The following is a 15,707-nucleotide window of genomic DNA, read 5'->3' on the forward strand; positions in this document are numbered from 1 at the left end:
ACACACACCTAAACACAATCACCATCATGGCAAAGTAAATATATTAAACGCCTCCGTCGCCGGAGCAGAAGGTACCAACGAATAAAACAACTAAACTAAGTTTTGTAAATTTAATTTAAGCTATAAATAAAATGTAGGTGTTAGTACAACTTAACTTGGCTCGACTTTGCGTGCTTACTTATTGACTACTAAGGTACGGTTTCTGTTTTCGTTTACTCTTAGTATTAATTATAGTCCGTTACTTCGTAGTACGGTTTCTGGTTTCTTTCACTCATAATATAAATTCTAATCCGTTACTTTATAGTACGGATTTTCATTACGCGTCAGTTATATTTTGAGTTCAGTTGTTTTAAATAATATAGCATGCAATAGATTATTTATTTGTACTCTTTGTTGCATGTTCCGGTTTTAAATGTTTAGTTATATGCTTTTAGCTTTTGTACTCTGTCACCCGAGCATGTCTGAAATGTCGTATAGGCGTCAACGGCATGCACTTATCGTGATAGTGAATAATAAAAGTTCACGGCGTCTCTAGTTAGTGCTTACGTAGCACTTCGGCCCCTAGAGGCGTATAGATCGATCTTAGCTCTGAGTTTGAGTTTGTTTTGTGGAGATGGAATAATGGGTGTACGCCACGCTCACCGTCTCATAGGTGCATGGACTAGCTAGCTGTGTACCAGTCTATTCTGTTTCGGCTCGTGGGTGCTTCCGTTTCACGTGACTTTGAGTTTTTTTTATATGTGTAGTCACGTGGTTTGACGTGTGTATATGTTATGATATGTTTCCGTATGCGTTTGATTATGTTCTTGTCAAGTGTCGGATCATACCTCCGAATTTTATTAAGTATATGTTTCGGTAAAAATGTTGGTTTCGAGTTTAAATTAAAGTCCGTATATTTATTTTCTTACGTCTGTCCTTACCTGTACTATTGTTCTTTCCGTTACTGGGCAAATTTTTGGCTCAACCGTATTTTCTTGTTTTGTTTTTTCTTATTTTGTTTTCAGGTAATTCGGGACTCGGGGAAATTAGTGATGAGAGAGAATAATGAAGTTTAAGCTTTTTAAAAACTATTCATTTTCGGTTATTTGAGTAAATATAATTTGACTTAGGCTTATTCGAATTTTGTTATGATATCTGTAATAGTGAAACGTCGGCCTGTTCCGGGTTGGGGTGTTACGATACAAATTATTTTTTTATATTTTAATTTGAACTAAAACTTCATAAATACATTATGCTAAATAAAATCAAAAAGACCGAAATTATTTTGACTCATAGATTGGTTTTAAAAGTCGGTGTGTCAATAATGTTACTAAGCAATATGGATCAAAATAACGGTTTATGTAATGAAACTAAATTGCGAGTAATTAATTTGGGTAGGCGTTTTGTTGAAGTAAAAGTTATTTCAGATACTAATACTGGTTATCACACTTATATAATTTGTTGTGGTCTAACACCTTCAGATAAGAAACTTTCGTTTAAATTGAAGAGAAGATAGTTTTTCCAGTTGTAGTCTGTTTTGCAATGAACATTAACAAAAGTCAAGGTCAATCTCTAGCAAAAGTTGACATATATCTCAAAGACCCGGTGTTTACACATAGACAACTCTATGTAGCTTTATCAAGAGCGAAGAGTGATGTTAAAATTTTTTGTAGCTTATAAATTTTACAAATTTAACCTTTGATTATGTTTTCAAATATTGTAATTTGAATGTTATTTGGGTTTATCTTTGTGTTTCACAGTTATTTGTTATCGTACCAATATCATTTACAACTTTAAGTATATTGTCATACCGAATAACATATAACAACTTATGTTGTTCTTTCAAGTGACATGTGTTTATTCGAAAATATCAATATTTCTACACGCGTCGTACACAAAATAACAATAAATATAGAAAAAGAGTAAACAAACAAAACAGGGGAGTGAGGGTTTGGTAATTTGTGGTCAAAGTCATCGGCCGCCACTTTTGATGTTTGTGTTGCTGCTAATTTCTTCATTTCATTTCAAGGTTAGAATCATTCTATGAGTTTACTTTACTCGATTGATTGATTGATTGATTGATACCGATGCTCAATCGTTAGGTTTCTGAATCTAAGGTTTATATAATAATAATAATAATAATAATAATAATAATAATAATAATAATAATATTGTTACTGTAATAATTATTTTTCATTTACTCTGTCTAATATTATGTATGCGAGCTTAAAATGCCATTTTCTGTCAACAAACTTTTAGATATTTATTTATGGTAGCTCACTCTGTATGTATAATATGTATTCTGTAACACTGTATCTGAAACCTATGGTTACAAATTAACTATTTATTTCGTTTTTAATTGAATTTAAACTATCTTTTATAACCAATCAGGCCTTCTAATTAGGGCTGTACACGAACCGATCGAACACGAACAAGCCTTTGTTCGTGTTCGTTCGGTAAGGAAATAATGTGTTCACGAAAGATTCTCGAACACTTACCAAACGAGATTTTATGTTCGTGTTCACGAACACAAATAAAATCGGCGGAGCCTAGAGATTGAGACCAATGTATTCATCAATGTGAATAACGAAAGAATGTAAACGAATTGAACGAACCCGAACAAGGGCATGTTTGTGTTCGTTCATTTAACTTTAAACGAACATGAACACTTAATCGAACAAATATTTATGTTCATGTTCCTTTATTTAAAAAATGAACATTTTTGTTTGTTTATGTTCGTTTGTTTAAAATCTAAACGAATATAACTGAACAAAGATAAATTAACATATATGAACACAAACAAATATAAATGAACATAAATGAAAACACTTAAATGAACACAAATGAGCAAATATAAAACTTTAACTAGATGACTCATCCGAATAATATTAATTATTTTATATTAATACATAAACAAACATAAATAAACATACAGAAACGAACGTTCATGAACATAAATGAACGAAAGGAACATGTGTTCATGTTCGTTCATTTAATTAAAAGAACACAACTTTTTTGTTCATGTTCGTTCGTTTATTAAATAAACGAACTTCCCGCCGAACAGTTCACCGTACGTTCGGTTCGTTTACAGGCCTATTCTAATCTAAGGTTTGTAATAACATTGCTGCAATTTTCGTTCACCTATCTCAAATTTTTCATAACCAAACCCGGAGCCAGGTATTAGAAAAACCTGATTTGTGCACCTCTAAGCGTCATAGCTCCAAAACAAAACAAAACAAGATGTAAATAAAAATGAAAATAATAAACAGGGGAGGGGAGGGAATTGAAGGTCCATGAAATTGTTAACCTTTCTTTTGGTGAAATTGATTGATTCCGTTACTTGCACTCACACACAATCATCGGACGGACACTGTTTCCGCCTTATTAATTCAGTCAAAAGGTAATTAGAATAATCATGTGTTTTCATCACTTGTTTCTGTAGAAGTTTGTTTTAGGTTTGGTTAAAGCATTCGAAACAAATGAAGCTATGCTAGCCCCTAATATGGAATTTATGTGTTGATGATTAGAGACATGGAACCGATTCAGGGGAGACGTGAAAAATCCATGTTTGCACCAGAAGAAGAAGAAGATTTCATTAGCACAATGCCTGATAATGTGCTAACTAATATTCTCGATCGTTTGCCATTACAAAATGCTGCGAGGACCTCTATCTTGGCGAGAAAGTGGAGGTTTAAGTGGACCCTGCTTATTAGCCAACTCGTATTCGATGAGGACTTCTTTAGCTATTTAAGATTTACAAAAGCTGAAAATCCAAAGAGAGTTATTGGCAGGATTCTTCTTCAGCTTAGAGGAACCATTACAAAGTGTGTCCTCGAAGTATATGACGACGAATTGGTAGTTAATAAAGATAAAGATGTCATTCACTGGATTTCATTCTTGTCCAGAAAAGAAATTAAGGACCTCACACTTGAGCATTGTAATGAAACACCATATAAGTTGCCTACCCATCTTTTCTCTTGTTTAGAGTTGAGGCATTTGAAACTTCGTGATTGTCGTTTCAATCCGCCACCTACTTTTCATGGTTTCCCAAACCCATTGAGCTTAGAGGTGTATGGACCGGACAGTGAACTTGGGGGGGTTATTACTTTGTGCCCCTTACTTGAGATTTTGAAACTAGACAATGTTTATAAATCATGCAAAGTAAAGCTAGATGAGATTGCAAGGCTTGAAAATCTGAAAATATTATCTTTATCATTGCGTAATCTTGACACTACAATGAATTTTTCTACTTCCAGTACAATCATTGAGCTTCTAGGTTCTCTTCCAAAACTTCAAGAGCTTGAGTTGAACTTTCTAGGCTGCAAGGTAATTAATGCTAAATTATGTCTTTGAAGGTTAATTTACAAAAAACATAGTTTCTTTTATTTATTATTATCGTTATTTATTAATAATAATATGATAACATTCTTTTCTTGTAGTTGATAGAAGGCGTTGCTAACAAGGGGTTATCAATCGCGTTTCCTTGTCTCATGGCTCTTAAATTATCTTGCATAGATTTACTCAAAGGCATGAAGTTATCATGTGCTTTTGAATTGATTAGAAGCTGCCCGAATCTGCAGACTCTTGAAATCACAGCAAGTAACAGTGTGTGTATCTTTCTGCTCGTCTTATAATCTCATGTATAGTTTTGCAGCTGAATACTAGTTGGTTATTCTTGCAGCGTGCTGATTCACCTACGCAGGTGGTCCAGGTGGACGACTACAATACAACGGGGCTGTTGCAGCTTCGAAGTGTGACGTTTGAATGTTTGAAAGGCTCAGAGAATGAATTACGGTTGATCAAGTATTTACTTGCGTGTTCCCCTTTCCTACAAAAGATTGTTATTCGGCCCCACTCGTCAAGTACGATTAAGCCGTATGAAAAGTTGAAGTTTGCTAGTAAGTTGTTGAAGCTGCATCGAGCCTCCCCTGTAGCTGAAATCGATTTCTAATTTTAGTTGTGTTGTGTTGACTTCCTCGTTTAATTCCTGTATGAATTTGTCACCTCGTTGTGTAAGTGGAAATGAACATGTGTTTGTGTTAGTCTGGTTCGAATTAATGTAATATTTGGGTTCTTACTTTGTAATGAATCACATTAGATATGAGATTATCTAATGTCAAAACCCGATGGAGCTGGTCAAAGCCCGGTCAAATACATGAGTATACCCGGAACCGGTTTTGACTTTTGTTGACCATACCCGGCACCAATTCCTACCCGATTCTAGCTTCTCTTCCAATACTTCAAGAGCTTGAGTTGAACTTTTGCGGTTGCAAGGTAATTTACAATGCAAAATTGTGTCGTCGAAGTTTAACCTTTTTTTCTTAATCTGATAACATTCTTTTCTTGTAGTTTATAAAGCGTGTTATTAACAAGAGGTTCGCTATAGTCTTTCCCAGCCTCAAGGCCCTTAAATTATTAAACATATGCTTAGACGATCGTATAAAGTTATCATGTGCTTTTGATTTGATTAGCATCTGCCCGAATCTACAGATTCTTGAAATCACGGCATGTAACGGGGTATGTATACTATACTGCTCATCTTATAATTCATATATAGTTTTGTATTTGAATACTGGTTATTCTTTCAGTATGCTCGGCCATGTCCACCAATAGGCTACAATACAACGGAGCAGCTGCAGCTAAGAAGTGTGATGTTTGAATATTCGAAAGGTTCGGAGAATGAAGTATGGTTGTTAAACTATTTACTTGCATGTTCCCCTTTCTTAAAAAGGATTGTTATTCGTCCTCGTGCTGAAATTACGTTTTATGAAAAGTCGAAGTTTGCCAAGAAGGTGCTGAACCTATATCAAGCTTCCCCTGTAGTTGATATCCATCTTTCCTAATTTTAGTTGGTTTAAACTTGCCTTCTATTTCCTGCATAATTATATGAATACCGTGCCTCGTTGTCTTGAATTAAGGTGACATTTTGCTTCTTACTTTGGAATACAAGATTGTTATTACAATCATGGAATATAGAACATTGTATAAATTTGTTATTTATGTGGTGAAGCCTTGAGTTATCTAAGTGAAACTTGTTTTTTTAATTATGGTCTTTCCTTTACAATTGCACTTAGTTTATGGGTATTGATTATGCATAATCATAGGTAGGTTAACATTATCATGTGCACATTTTAATTCCACACACACTTTATGAGCTTTGAACGTGTTTTAACTTGATGTTCTTTATGATCATGAAAAAGTTAGAATATGGGCTCGATCGATATGGATTGCTATTTAGTCGCGTGCATAGCTTAAGGGACAAGTTTTAACCCAAATCCGGCTATTTTGAGTAGAAATCTTATTGTAAATATCTCAAGAGTTTTGATGTAACAAAATCTTTTTAAATCCGGTCGTAAATGTAGCTCGTTTACACCGATCATTTTTCAAATTCAGTCATGCATGTAGCCTTATTATAGCTCTACTCATCTTGTTATTAGCAATGTGGTGCATTTTGAGTCGCACGCAACACGTCGGTGTATTCGTCCCTTAAGGCTATTGGAAAAAAAAATATGGTAAAGTGAAGATTGAATTATTATTGTAATAAATCTTGTTATCAAGAACATACATAACTAGTTTTATACCCGTCAACTGTTTAACGTATCACATAACTAGTTTTATATCACATAACTAGTTTTATATCTGTAATCATGTAATGAATCTTTGCATTTGAGTTTTTACCATATTTTCTATGAATGAGAAAACTAGAGAAGTATACTAATTCATAGTATATGGACTATTTTTTGTTCTAGGCATACACTACATAATAATTTTGTTCATGAATTACACCAATAAATTTTTATTTTCTTTGTTTATATATTAAGGATTACTCAATAAAATACTAAAATACTAATGTAAAAAATAAATGTCTAGGTAGCTCTCTATTGTACCAAAGGGCTTATAGTCCATCAATATCAACATATATGTATTTTTTTAACAACATTTGGGACAACCCTCAATACCATAGGACAGCATATCAACGATCCATACTAATTTTAATGCCTAACCACCCAAGAACACCATCAAAGAGGGATCTTACATTATCACACGAAAACTGTGTTTTAAATTAAACTTACATCGAACGTAGATAAATATAAGGGTGTTGCAACATTATATTCAGACTTTATAAAACATCATATTTCAAAACTGATTTGAGGCTGTTAGGATTATGTCATCCACATAAAGAAGCAAATAAGGGACGTGATTCGCGTGGCAGTATACAAAGAGTGACGTATCACACAAGCTGATACGAAAATCATGGGATTCAGTAAGATAAACGATTATACCACACACGTTGTCCATAAACACTTCTCACGTCACCCCTTGACTACATGAGTGTTTGTCATCATGTTCAAATACAATGATTCGCTTCTTCGAAGACTTGTCACTCATCTCTCTGCAAGACCTTTTTGAACCCTCTCTTAGATTCTTCGACATGTTTTTCACGAGATGTGCTAAAAGCTACTTTGAGACAAAATCATCACGAGAGATTTCTAAAACTGAGTCTAAAACAAGACATTGCTACGAGAATTATTTTAATTTAATTTTAAATTCTAGTTTTGTATCAACTTTAGAGATTTTGTATAAATTTCCAGATTTCGTATTAATTTTCAAATTTTGTATTAGTTTTTTGATTTGTTTTGATAGGAATTTAGTTACCAACGGGTAAGTCTTTCGGTAATATCTTAAAGTTTTCCTCAATAAACCATCAGGCAATGTATAATATATAATTAAATTGTGTATTAATTTTTTGATTTGTTTTAACTGTTCAAAATATATAATTAAATGTTAATCGTTTTTTTCGAAATTTAGTTACCAACGGGTAAGTCTGTCGGTAATATCTTAAAGTTTTCCTCAGTAAACCATCAGTGACAGTGTCTACTCCATTGGAGACTTGCCGGGCACTAGAGAAGACTTGTCTAGCGTAAAAAAAAATTGTCTTCCCCAGAGAATAGTCATAGGTAATCTCTCACAAATTTGTCCATTGGTAAACCCTCACTAATCACTTGGCAAACAAATTAACATTGCCCATATTACTAACATACCCTCACTGATGGAAGCGTCCATAAGTGATACTCATTTGTTTAGTAGCTTGTTATTTTATGTAAATGTGAATTAAAAACGTATTAAGCACAAGTAAGCCTTGTGAATTAAAAACGTGAGTTCTTGGTACCTCTCTTAATTACGAGTATGAAATCCTTAACTTGCTCCATTGCAATAACTAACGCGACTATTAGAACCGGGGCCCACATGATTTAAACTCCAAATCCGTATGGTTCGGTCATCACTACCCGAAGCCAGCATATGTGGGTTCACCGGGTTCCAGCTCACACAGTTTACAGCACCCGAATGACCTCCTAGTGTTTCAATAAGCTCTCCGGATCTTTTGTGCCATATGTAAACCTACACGCACGTTATAAAAGTTAAGGCGATTAATAACAAAAATATATTCATTGCGCGATAAAAATAAAAAAAATAATACCTGCGAATCTTCACTGCCACTGGCGATAAACGCTTGTTGAAATCCACCAAAGCAGGCTCTAACGATAAAACGAGAACGTTTATGACCCTTGTACTTTGAAACAAGTCGAATTTCACCATGAATATTCCAAAGGTGTAACTCTTCATTCGCAAGACTAACCAGCAACAACTTATTATCCTCGGATAATGTAAACGAAACTACGGTTTCATCCTCTTTGATCCACTTTTCGGCCCCTGAATCTTTGTCAAGAATAAGTATCATATTATCCTTAAAAACCGTTACTAATTTCCCATCAACCGTCATTTGTAAGTCCGAGATTTTAATAGTTTTTTGTCCTTCAAATCAATCTGTCTGATTTCCATCCAAATCCCACATGATTACGGTTTTATCCGTTAAACCCGAGAAAATATATTTTCCATTTGGACACCAACTGCAAGAAACCGAACCGACAAGACCTTTTTCATAAACTTGCAGACATTCACCCGATGAAACGTCCCAACGCCTTATAACTTCCTCTAGACCACATGCTAAGATTTGTTTATCACACGGGCTCCATGAAACACTTGAAACGGGCTTTTGGTGTCCCGTTAATCTATGCTTCAACACGAGTCTACCATCCAGATTAACCTTTAACAACAAAAGATAGAAGATATTAATAGGCCAAATAGTTAAACAGATTATTAAACTTTCTATAAGCCTTTCCGTAGTTGTGGGTGGGTGGGGGTGGGGGGTGGGGGGGGGATAAAGGGCGACAAGGGGCGATAAAATTGGTAAACACTGCCCCCAGGCGATATTGGGGCGACTTTTTTTGGGGGGGGGGTGAATATTTATCGCCTGCTATCCATGTCTTATTATTATTATTATTATTATATATGTGTGTGTGTGTGATATAATATATATATATATATAGGGCTACAACACCATTACACCCCTAAAACAAAACCCACCATTTGCTGACTGTGCGCCACATGGCGACAAGAACCATTTATGCAAATTTCTCTTTAACAATTAACAAACGAAATAAAACAGATTATGGAAACAATATAACTATAATAATCTAAATCTTTGAATGAAATGAGTTAGCTAAATAAAAGTGTGGCTGTTCAAAAAAAATATCTTGATTTATAGAATAAAAATGATTAGCTAAATAATAACAAACTTAATTATTACCTCCCAAATAATTGCAGAACAATCACTAGACGACGAAGCCAAATACTTCCCGTTTTTAGAAAACTTCAAGTACCAAACTTCGTCACGATGATCATGCAGAACCTGCACAGTTTTTGCAGGAATATTATCTCTTCCACAACGATGATCAGTGAATAACGAATTTTCACCGGTTAAAGAATTATGAAACAAGCAAATAACATGCTGCGAGTCAATAGCTTGTTCTACTAACTGCAGCAATCTTTTATCCGGTGTCATCATTGTTGAAGGTAATAACTTTTGTAAGTCCTCGAGTAGCTTTGACCTGGCCTTTGACTTGACCAAATCTTGACCATTGTTGACCCGATATGAACGGGACAAAACGAGGGAAGAAAGCTCTCGGACCCTGATTGGGTTTACTGAAAAAGGTTCTATTTCGGTCCTTAGTGTGTTCAAAGCGTCCATAACTTTTTGATCATCCAAAAGCTCTAAAAACTTCTGTTGTAATATTATAAAGTACGCGAGTATAATAACGGTTTCGTCTACTATCCCAATCTTATGCAAAGAAGCTAAACTTTCGTCCCAACGACCGTCAAGAATTTGTTTAATAAAAACAGTAACTTTCGATGAATGCAAAGATACTCCTGATTCTTGTACAAGATAAGCAGCGGTTTTATTATACCCGAGAGAGTATAATGCTTCGGTTATGATCCGAACAAATTTGACTTTTTTAACTCCTTTTGAACCGATTAACTCATCATTTACGGGCCGGGCCAGTGAAGAACCCATTGAGCGAGATGAAGGGTATTTTAGTAAATTTCCGTTTGAAAGATCGTTATAGGATGATTTTAAACGTTTTGAAGGCGGTTCTTCATCATTTACACCTCTCATGAATTGCTGATCAATCCATATGAACACAGAGATTTTTTAGCTGCAAATAATTTTTCCTGAATAAAGAAGTTAGAAAGTAAAATAAGTTAAATAACACAAACTCGAGTATAAAGTGCGTAAATTTGCGACATGACACAAAAACACAAACCTAACACGAAATTCGTGGGTTTCGGTTTGGTATAAACGGGGTTCGCGGTAGCTTCACACCTGCGAACCCGTTTAGCTAAACAGGTCAGGTTTGGTCAAACCGATGAGTTTGCGGGTTGACCCATTTATTTAACATTTTTTTTAAATGTGTTTTGTAAATATCATCGTACTCAGTATATCCCACCAATAGCAATGCTATGGTAGGGTCTGAGGAGGGTAAGATGTAGACAACCTTACCTCTACCCCATAGGGATAGAGAGGCTGCTTCCGATGAGACCCCCGGCTCGATAGTAGTTTAGGCTTGATGCAAAACTACTATCGAGCCGGGGGTCTCATCGGAAGCAGCCTCTCTATCCCTATGGGGTAGAGGTAAGGTTGTCTACATCTTACCCTCCTCAGACCCTACCATAGCATTGCTATTGGTGGGATATACTGAGTACGATGATATTTTGTGTAATAAATTAAACCGGTTGGGTATCTTATGCCAAAACTTAAAACTAAAAAAATAATAATTTTGACACAAGATGTTATAATTAAAATGTAATTATTTTATATATATTTGTATTTTGTTTTATTGTAAAAATATAGATTTAAAAGAAATCGGGTCAAACGGGTCGTGTGCGGGTCAACCCGCGGTTCATGTTCAGGTTCGCGTGTCTTACAAGATTTTCAGGTTCGGGTTGGGTTAGTTTCAAACATGCGAACCCGTTTAGCTAAACAGGTTGGGTTTAGGTCAACCCATGGGTTCATGAATTGACCCGTTTAACCCATTTTTTTAGTAATTAGTTGGGTATCTTACGCCAAAATTTAAAACTAAAATGAAAATTGACATAAGATTTCATAATTAATTATTTAAAATGTAATTCCTTTATATAAACTTGTAATTTTTGTTGTAAAAATGCAAATTTAAAATATTAATAAGCGAAAACCAAAAAACAAAAATAAAAAAATTGGGTCAAACAGGTCGTGTTCAGGTGATCGGGTCAACCCACAAATACGCGGCTCATTTTCAGGTTGAAATGTCTTGAATATTTTTGGGTCCGGGTCAGGATAGACAGACCAACCCGCAAACACGACCCGTTTAACACCCCTAGATTATCAATGACATTAAATATCAATTCCTCTGTTTCATTGTTATAAAAATCTTTTCTTGTTAAACTTTCAAATGCATACAACTCCAAACATTTCAATAATAATAATAATAATAATAATAATAATAATAATAATAACAATAATCAAAATGTTAACTGATCATCAAAAATTAAAACCCATAAATTTTAAAAAAAAAACTAGTACATCAAACTTATTATTATAACTTTAATTAGCTTCTAAACTTAACACACATGTTCATCAACAAACAACATACAAACAGATGGAAGTGGGTTTTGCAATTGAAGGTTTAGGGTTCGATACCTGACTGCAGGAGAAGAAATCGGTGCAGTTGTTGACCACTCAATTGAAAGATTATTATTATTATTATTATTATTATTATTATTATTATTATTATTATTATTATTATGATTGAAAGATTATCGTATTTTAGTTTGGTTTTATAGAGATTGAATTGGGCTTATATAAATCCTTAGGAATCATATATACAAATTTAATTATTATTGTGTTTAATGAAATGAACCGGGCTAACTAAAATGTGCTGGTTGAAACGTCATGTTAGTGTCATGTATTTAGTGAGTTTTAATTAAGAACATGTATAATGTGCGCCACATGTTGGGTCCTGAGAAGATGTGGCGCATGCGGACGAGCCGCGTTATAGAGCCAGGGTCTAACAGGTGGGTTCTTCTCTGCAAACAGTTAAGCGAACGATTGAGGTGGGGCCATTATCTCGTCTCACATATATACATACATATTGTATATATGATTTTTATAATTTTTAATGGGTTTGTGTAAATTTGGCGTTGGGGAAGAAAGTGAGAGTTTTTTAAAAATGTTTGGAATTTGATGTGACGGTTTGAAGAGCGTTGGGAATGCTCTAACCCACGCTAATCACATTGTAGCTTAACTAGCATATAAGTAAGGAAATTCTCGCCATCAAAGGAATCTCCTGTCTATTGCGTCTTACCATGAAAGAAAGATGGTACATTTGTAGTCAATAATTAATCAAAAGCACCAACTTTGTTCCAGACAACTCTAAACCCGTAAAATATAACAACAAAAAGGTTTTAACTAGCCTTGCCTAACTACGCATTCCCCCTCTTTAACGTCCGCCATTGGAATGGCGCCTCCCCCATTTGTGTCCATCTCCTTCTCTTCATAATGGTGTGTAGCGCTTGTCTTGGTGACTTGACAGTGAGTTTTATGCCCACTACACGTTATCTTATCATACAATGATTATCTTACACAGTAATGCACGGGTAAAAAACCCGTTTTAAATAAATAGAAACTTGATATTCGAATTACAATAATAAATATCTACAAACTTAATAGATTTCATTATCCAATACCAGACATAAATTGTATCCTAATTGTATGAAAGTGCATAGTAAATATATTTATTCTCAAGTGGTTTAATGTTTAAATATAGATTTAGAAATACTTTCATGTTGCCCTTCTAAAAATATAAATACATACAAAAATAATGAATGTTTAACTTATGTTGAAAATCAATACGACCAAAAAAAATCAGTTTGAAAAATGAAAATTATAATTTGATTTACAATCTTTCTTTTATAATTAAACAGATCTTCACACGTGTTATAACTTTAAGCAAAAAATAAGTTTGTCAAAATTTAAGAATAAACCAAATTAAAATGTGTTACTTGTATAAATGTTTTAATTAATGAATAATCTCAATGTTTAGGTGGTTTGTATATGCTGATTTTAAAATTGATTGTATGGATAAAATATGTTTATGTCATGAACTTATATATTTGGCTTTATTTTTACAAGTTTCATACAACAATAGTTATGTCGAGTGACAAACAAATAAATCTAATCTTGCATATGAACATGCTTTCATAGTTATTCGATATAAATATATTTATTTTATGAAATTGATTTGTCAACCCGCACACGACCCATATATCTATTTGTGTTAAAAACATCAACCATATTTCGTACACGCTTACAATCATGTAGCACGATTCATTTAGCTCATTTATTTAAATGTGACAACCGAGTTGACGAGCTATAATCCTCACGCTAATGTTGTTGGTGAGTTGATAAAACCAATTAAAATATAATCAAACAAATTGACAAGTCGTTATGTTTAACACAAGGTTGCAAACGAGTCGAGCCACTCGTGAGCCTTTTGAGATCATATCGATAAAAAAACTTGAAAGGAGCCGAGCCTGAGCTAGTGGCGGAACCAGGACTTTTACGGGGTCCATTTTTTCGGTGTTCGTATTTTTCGGGTCGGTCGCTGGTCGGGACGAGACAAGAAACATAATTAGTGGGCTTACCTACATGAGCAACCAATCTTTCCTTTTGTTCCAGTCATGATATCACCGGTCATGAATGCATATTATTGACGCTTTTCCTTAAACAAGTAGCAAACAAAACAAAATAATAAGTATTTACACCATGCTCTAACCAATATTTATGCTCAAATATATCATTTTAGATAAACATGACCTTGTGGTTGATAACAAAAATAATTTGATTATCATTTACCTAAATAAAGTGTTTGTCATTGGCTTTTAATCTCAACAAATAGTTCTTATTTTGTATGCGTCATTTAATAATTTTTTTGTTATACGATTCACCATTAAAGCTAACAGTTTCATTTTATTTTTTAATTAGTAGTTTAATTTCATTTTTCTTTCTTTATTCATGCAAGTCACACATCGCCACGTAAATAAACCCACCTACTATGACCTCTTTATAAACATGAAATCCAACAATAATAAAAAAAAAATCAATACCAAAATAGTGCTTTATTAAAGTACAAATACTTCCTATCAGATATAAAAATTAATTAATTTGATAGTATAGGTTTCATTAATTAATTCTTGTGAGTTTCATAGAAATTTTAATATACCGTTTTTAATTTTTTTTTAAGTATTGGTGTCTTTGGACCCGACCCACATAGTGTGGGTTCGATTATTGCCCAAGCCTCAAATAAAGTTTGTTTAGTCTTCGAGGCCGGGCTCAAGCATTGTTTGGGAAGCTAGTTTACCCTTGTATTATTTGAACTACACGAGCTTCGGCTCTTTTTTAAGGTATTACACAAGCTTGAGACAAACTTAAGCTTGTTTAAAGTTTTGCACATAATATATAAAAATAACTAAAAACATATATAAACTATTTAACGTGGTTTAAATTATACATATTTTTGTATAAATATTTTTAAGTTCATTTATAAAATTTAAGGTCGATTTATGAACTAGTCAGAGATAATATTAAATAAAAACTAACCTAAAAAGTGTAGGAATCATTTATACAAAAACATGTATTATTCAGACCATATCAGTAACTAAAAAATAATAAATAACCTTCCATCTTTGGTGGAGTGGTTATGCTAATGACGGATAAGTGTCTATCCTTTTTGAGGGGTCAGGTTCGAATCTTGAAGCCCCCGAGTTTTCTATTATAGTGTATTTACTCAAGAGAGGCTTCTCTTGTGGAGGGTACAACATTTGTATGTGTCAAGTGGCTGGAAATTTTCTCGGGGAACGCCAAGCCAAATTTGGATGCCAGCATGGGCCCGGTTAAGACAACATAGTCTAGCATGAGTTGGGTGGTGGGACTCCTCATTGAGGAGTTGCGATCTAACTTAACAGTGAAAATTCGCCGTTCAAAAAAAATTTTAAAAATAATAAATGAGCCAATCTCAAATTTGAAAGGAAAAAAAGACTCATGAGCCAAATAAACCTAGCTCAAGCTCTCCTAAGTTAAAACGAGTCGAGTTTGAGCATAACCTGCTGGTTAAATATAACAACACAAAACCTGATTATTTAATTTGGTATTACACATTTTTATTTACCATATTATTATATTATTAAAAAAAGGCGGGAAAGAGAACATAAAGCAAAGATGATGGATTGGTGGGTAGTCCAGTCATCATATCTTTTTTCAAAAGTTAGTTTATTATTCAAACAAACAAACAAAC

General features: G+C 33.9%; 2 protein-coding genes and 1 pseudogene across 4 annotated transcripts; 1 reads left to right on the top strand and 2 right to left on the bottom strand.

Moving 5' to 3' along the window:
• Positions 1-1,916: 1,916 nt before the first annotated feature.
• On the top strand, positions 1,917-5,067 carry LOC143534740 (F-box/FBD/LRR-repeat protein At1g13570-like). Of its 3 annotated transcripts, none has more exons than XM_077029159.1 (4): positions 1,917-2,008; positions 3,507-4,305; positions 4,419-4,586; positions 4,661-5,067. In XM_077029159.1, exons 2-4 carry the CDS (start codon positions 3,511-3,513, stop codon positions 4,928-4,930), a joined length of 1,233 nt encoding a protein of 410 aa, XP_076885274.1. In that variant the 5' UTR covers positions 1,917-2,008; positions 3,507-3,510; the 3' UTR covers positions 4,931-5,067. The 3 variants fall into 3 exon arrangements, with proteins under 3 accessions (XP_076885274.1, XP_076885273.1, XP_076885272.1); XM_077029158.1 differs by having other exon boundaries at positions 1,923-2,008; positions 3,435-4,305; XM_077029157.1 differs by lacking the exon at positions 1,917-2,008 and having other exon boundaries at positions 3,399-4,305.
• A 3,080-nt stretch (positions 5,068-8,147) lies between these two features.
• On the bottom strand, positions 8,148-10,528 carry LOC143534741 (WD repeat-containing protein 26 homolog). Its single transcript, XM_077029160.1, has 3 exons — positions 9,629-10,528; positions 8,459-9,085; positions 8,148-8,379 (listed from the first exon to the last, which is right to left on the bottom strand). The coding sequence occupies exons 1-2, from the start codon at positions 10,493-10,495 to the stop codon at positions 8,801-8,803; spliced, it is 1,152 nt and encodes a 383-aa protein (XP_076885275.1). The 5' UTR covers positions 10,496-10,528; the 3' UTR covers positions 8,148-8,379; positions 8,459-8,800.
• On the bottom strand, positions 8,176-8,761 carry LOC143534725 (WD repeat-containing protein 26 homolog pseudogene; annotated as a pseudogene).
• Positions 10,529-15,707: the final 5,179 nt, after the last annotated feature.

The sequence above is a fragment of the Bidens hawaiensis genome, unplaced genomic scaffold (assembly GCF_021521415.1).
Source record: "Bidens hawaiensis isolate Kalapana, Puna unplaced genomic scaffold, B.hawaiensis_p1.1 tig00010302_1, whole genome shotgun sequence".
Classification (NCBI taxonomy): Eukaryota; Viridiplantae; Streptophyta; class Magnoliopsida; order Asterales; family Asteraceae; genus Bidens; species Bidens hawaiensis.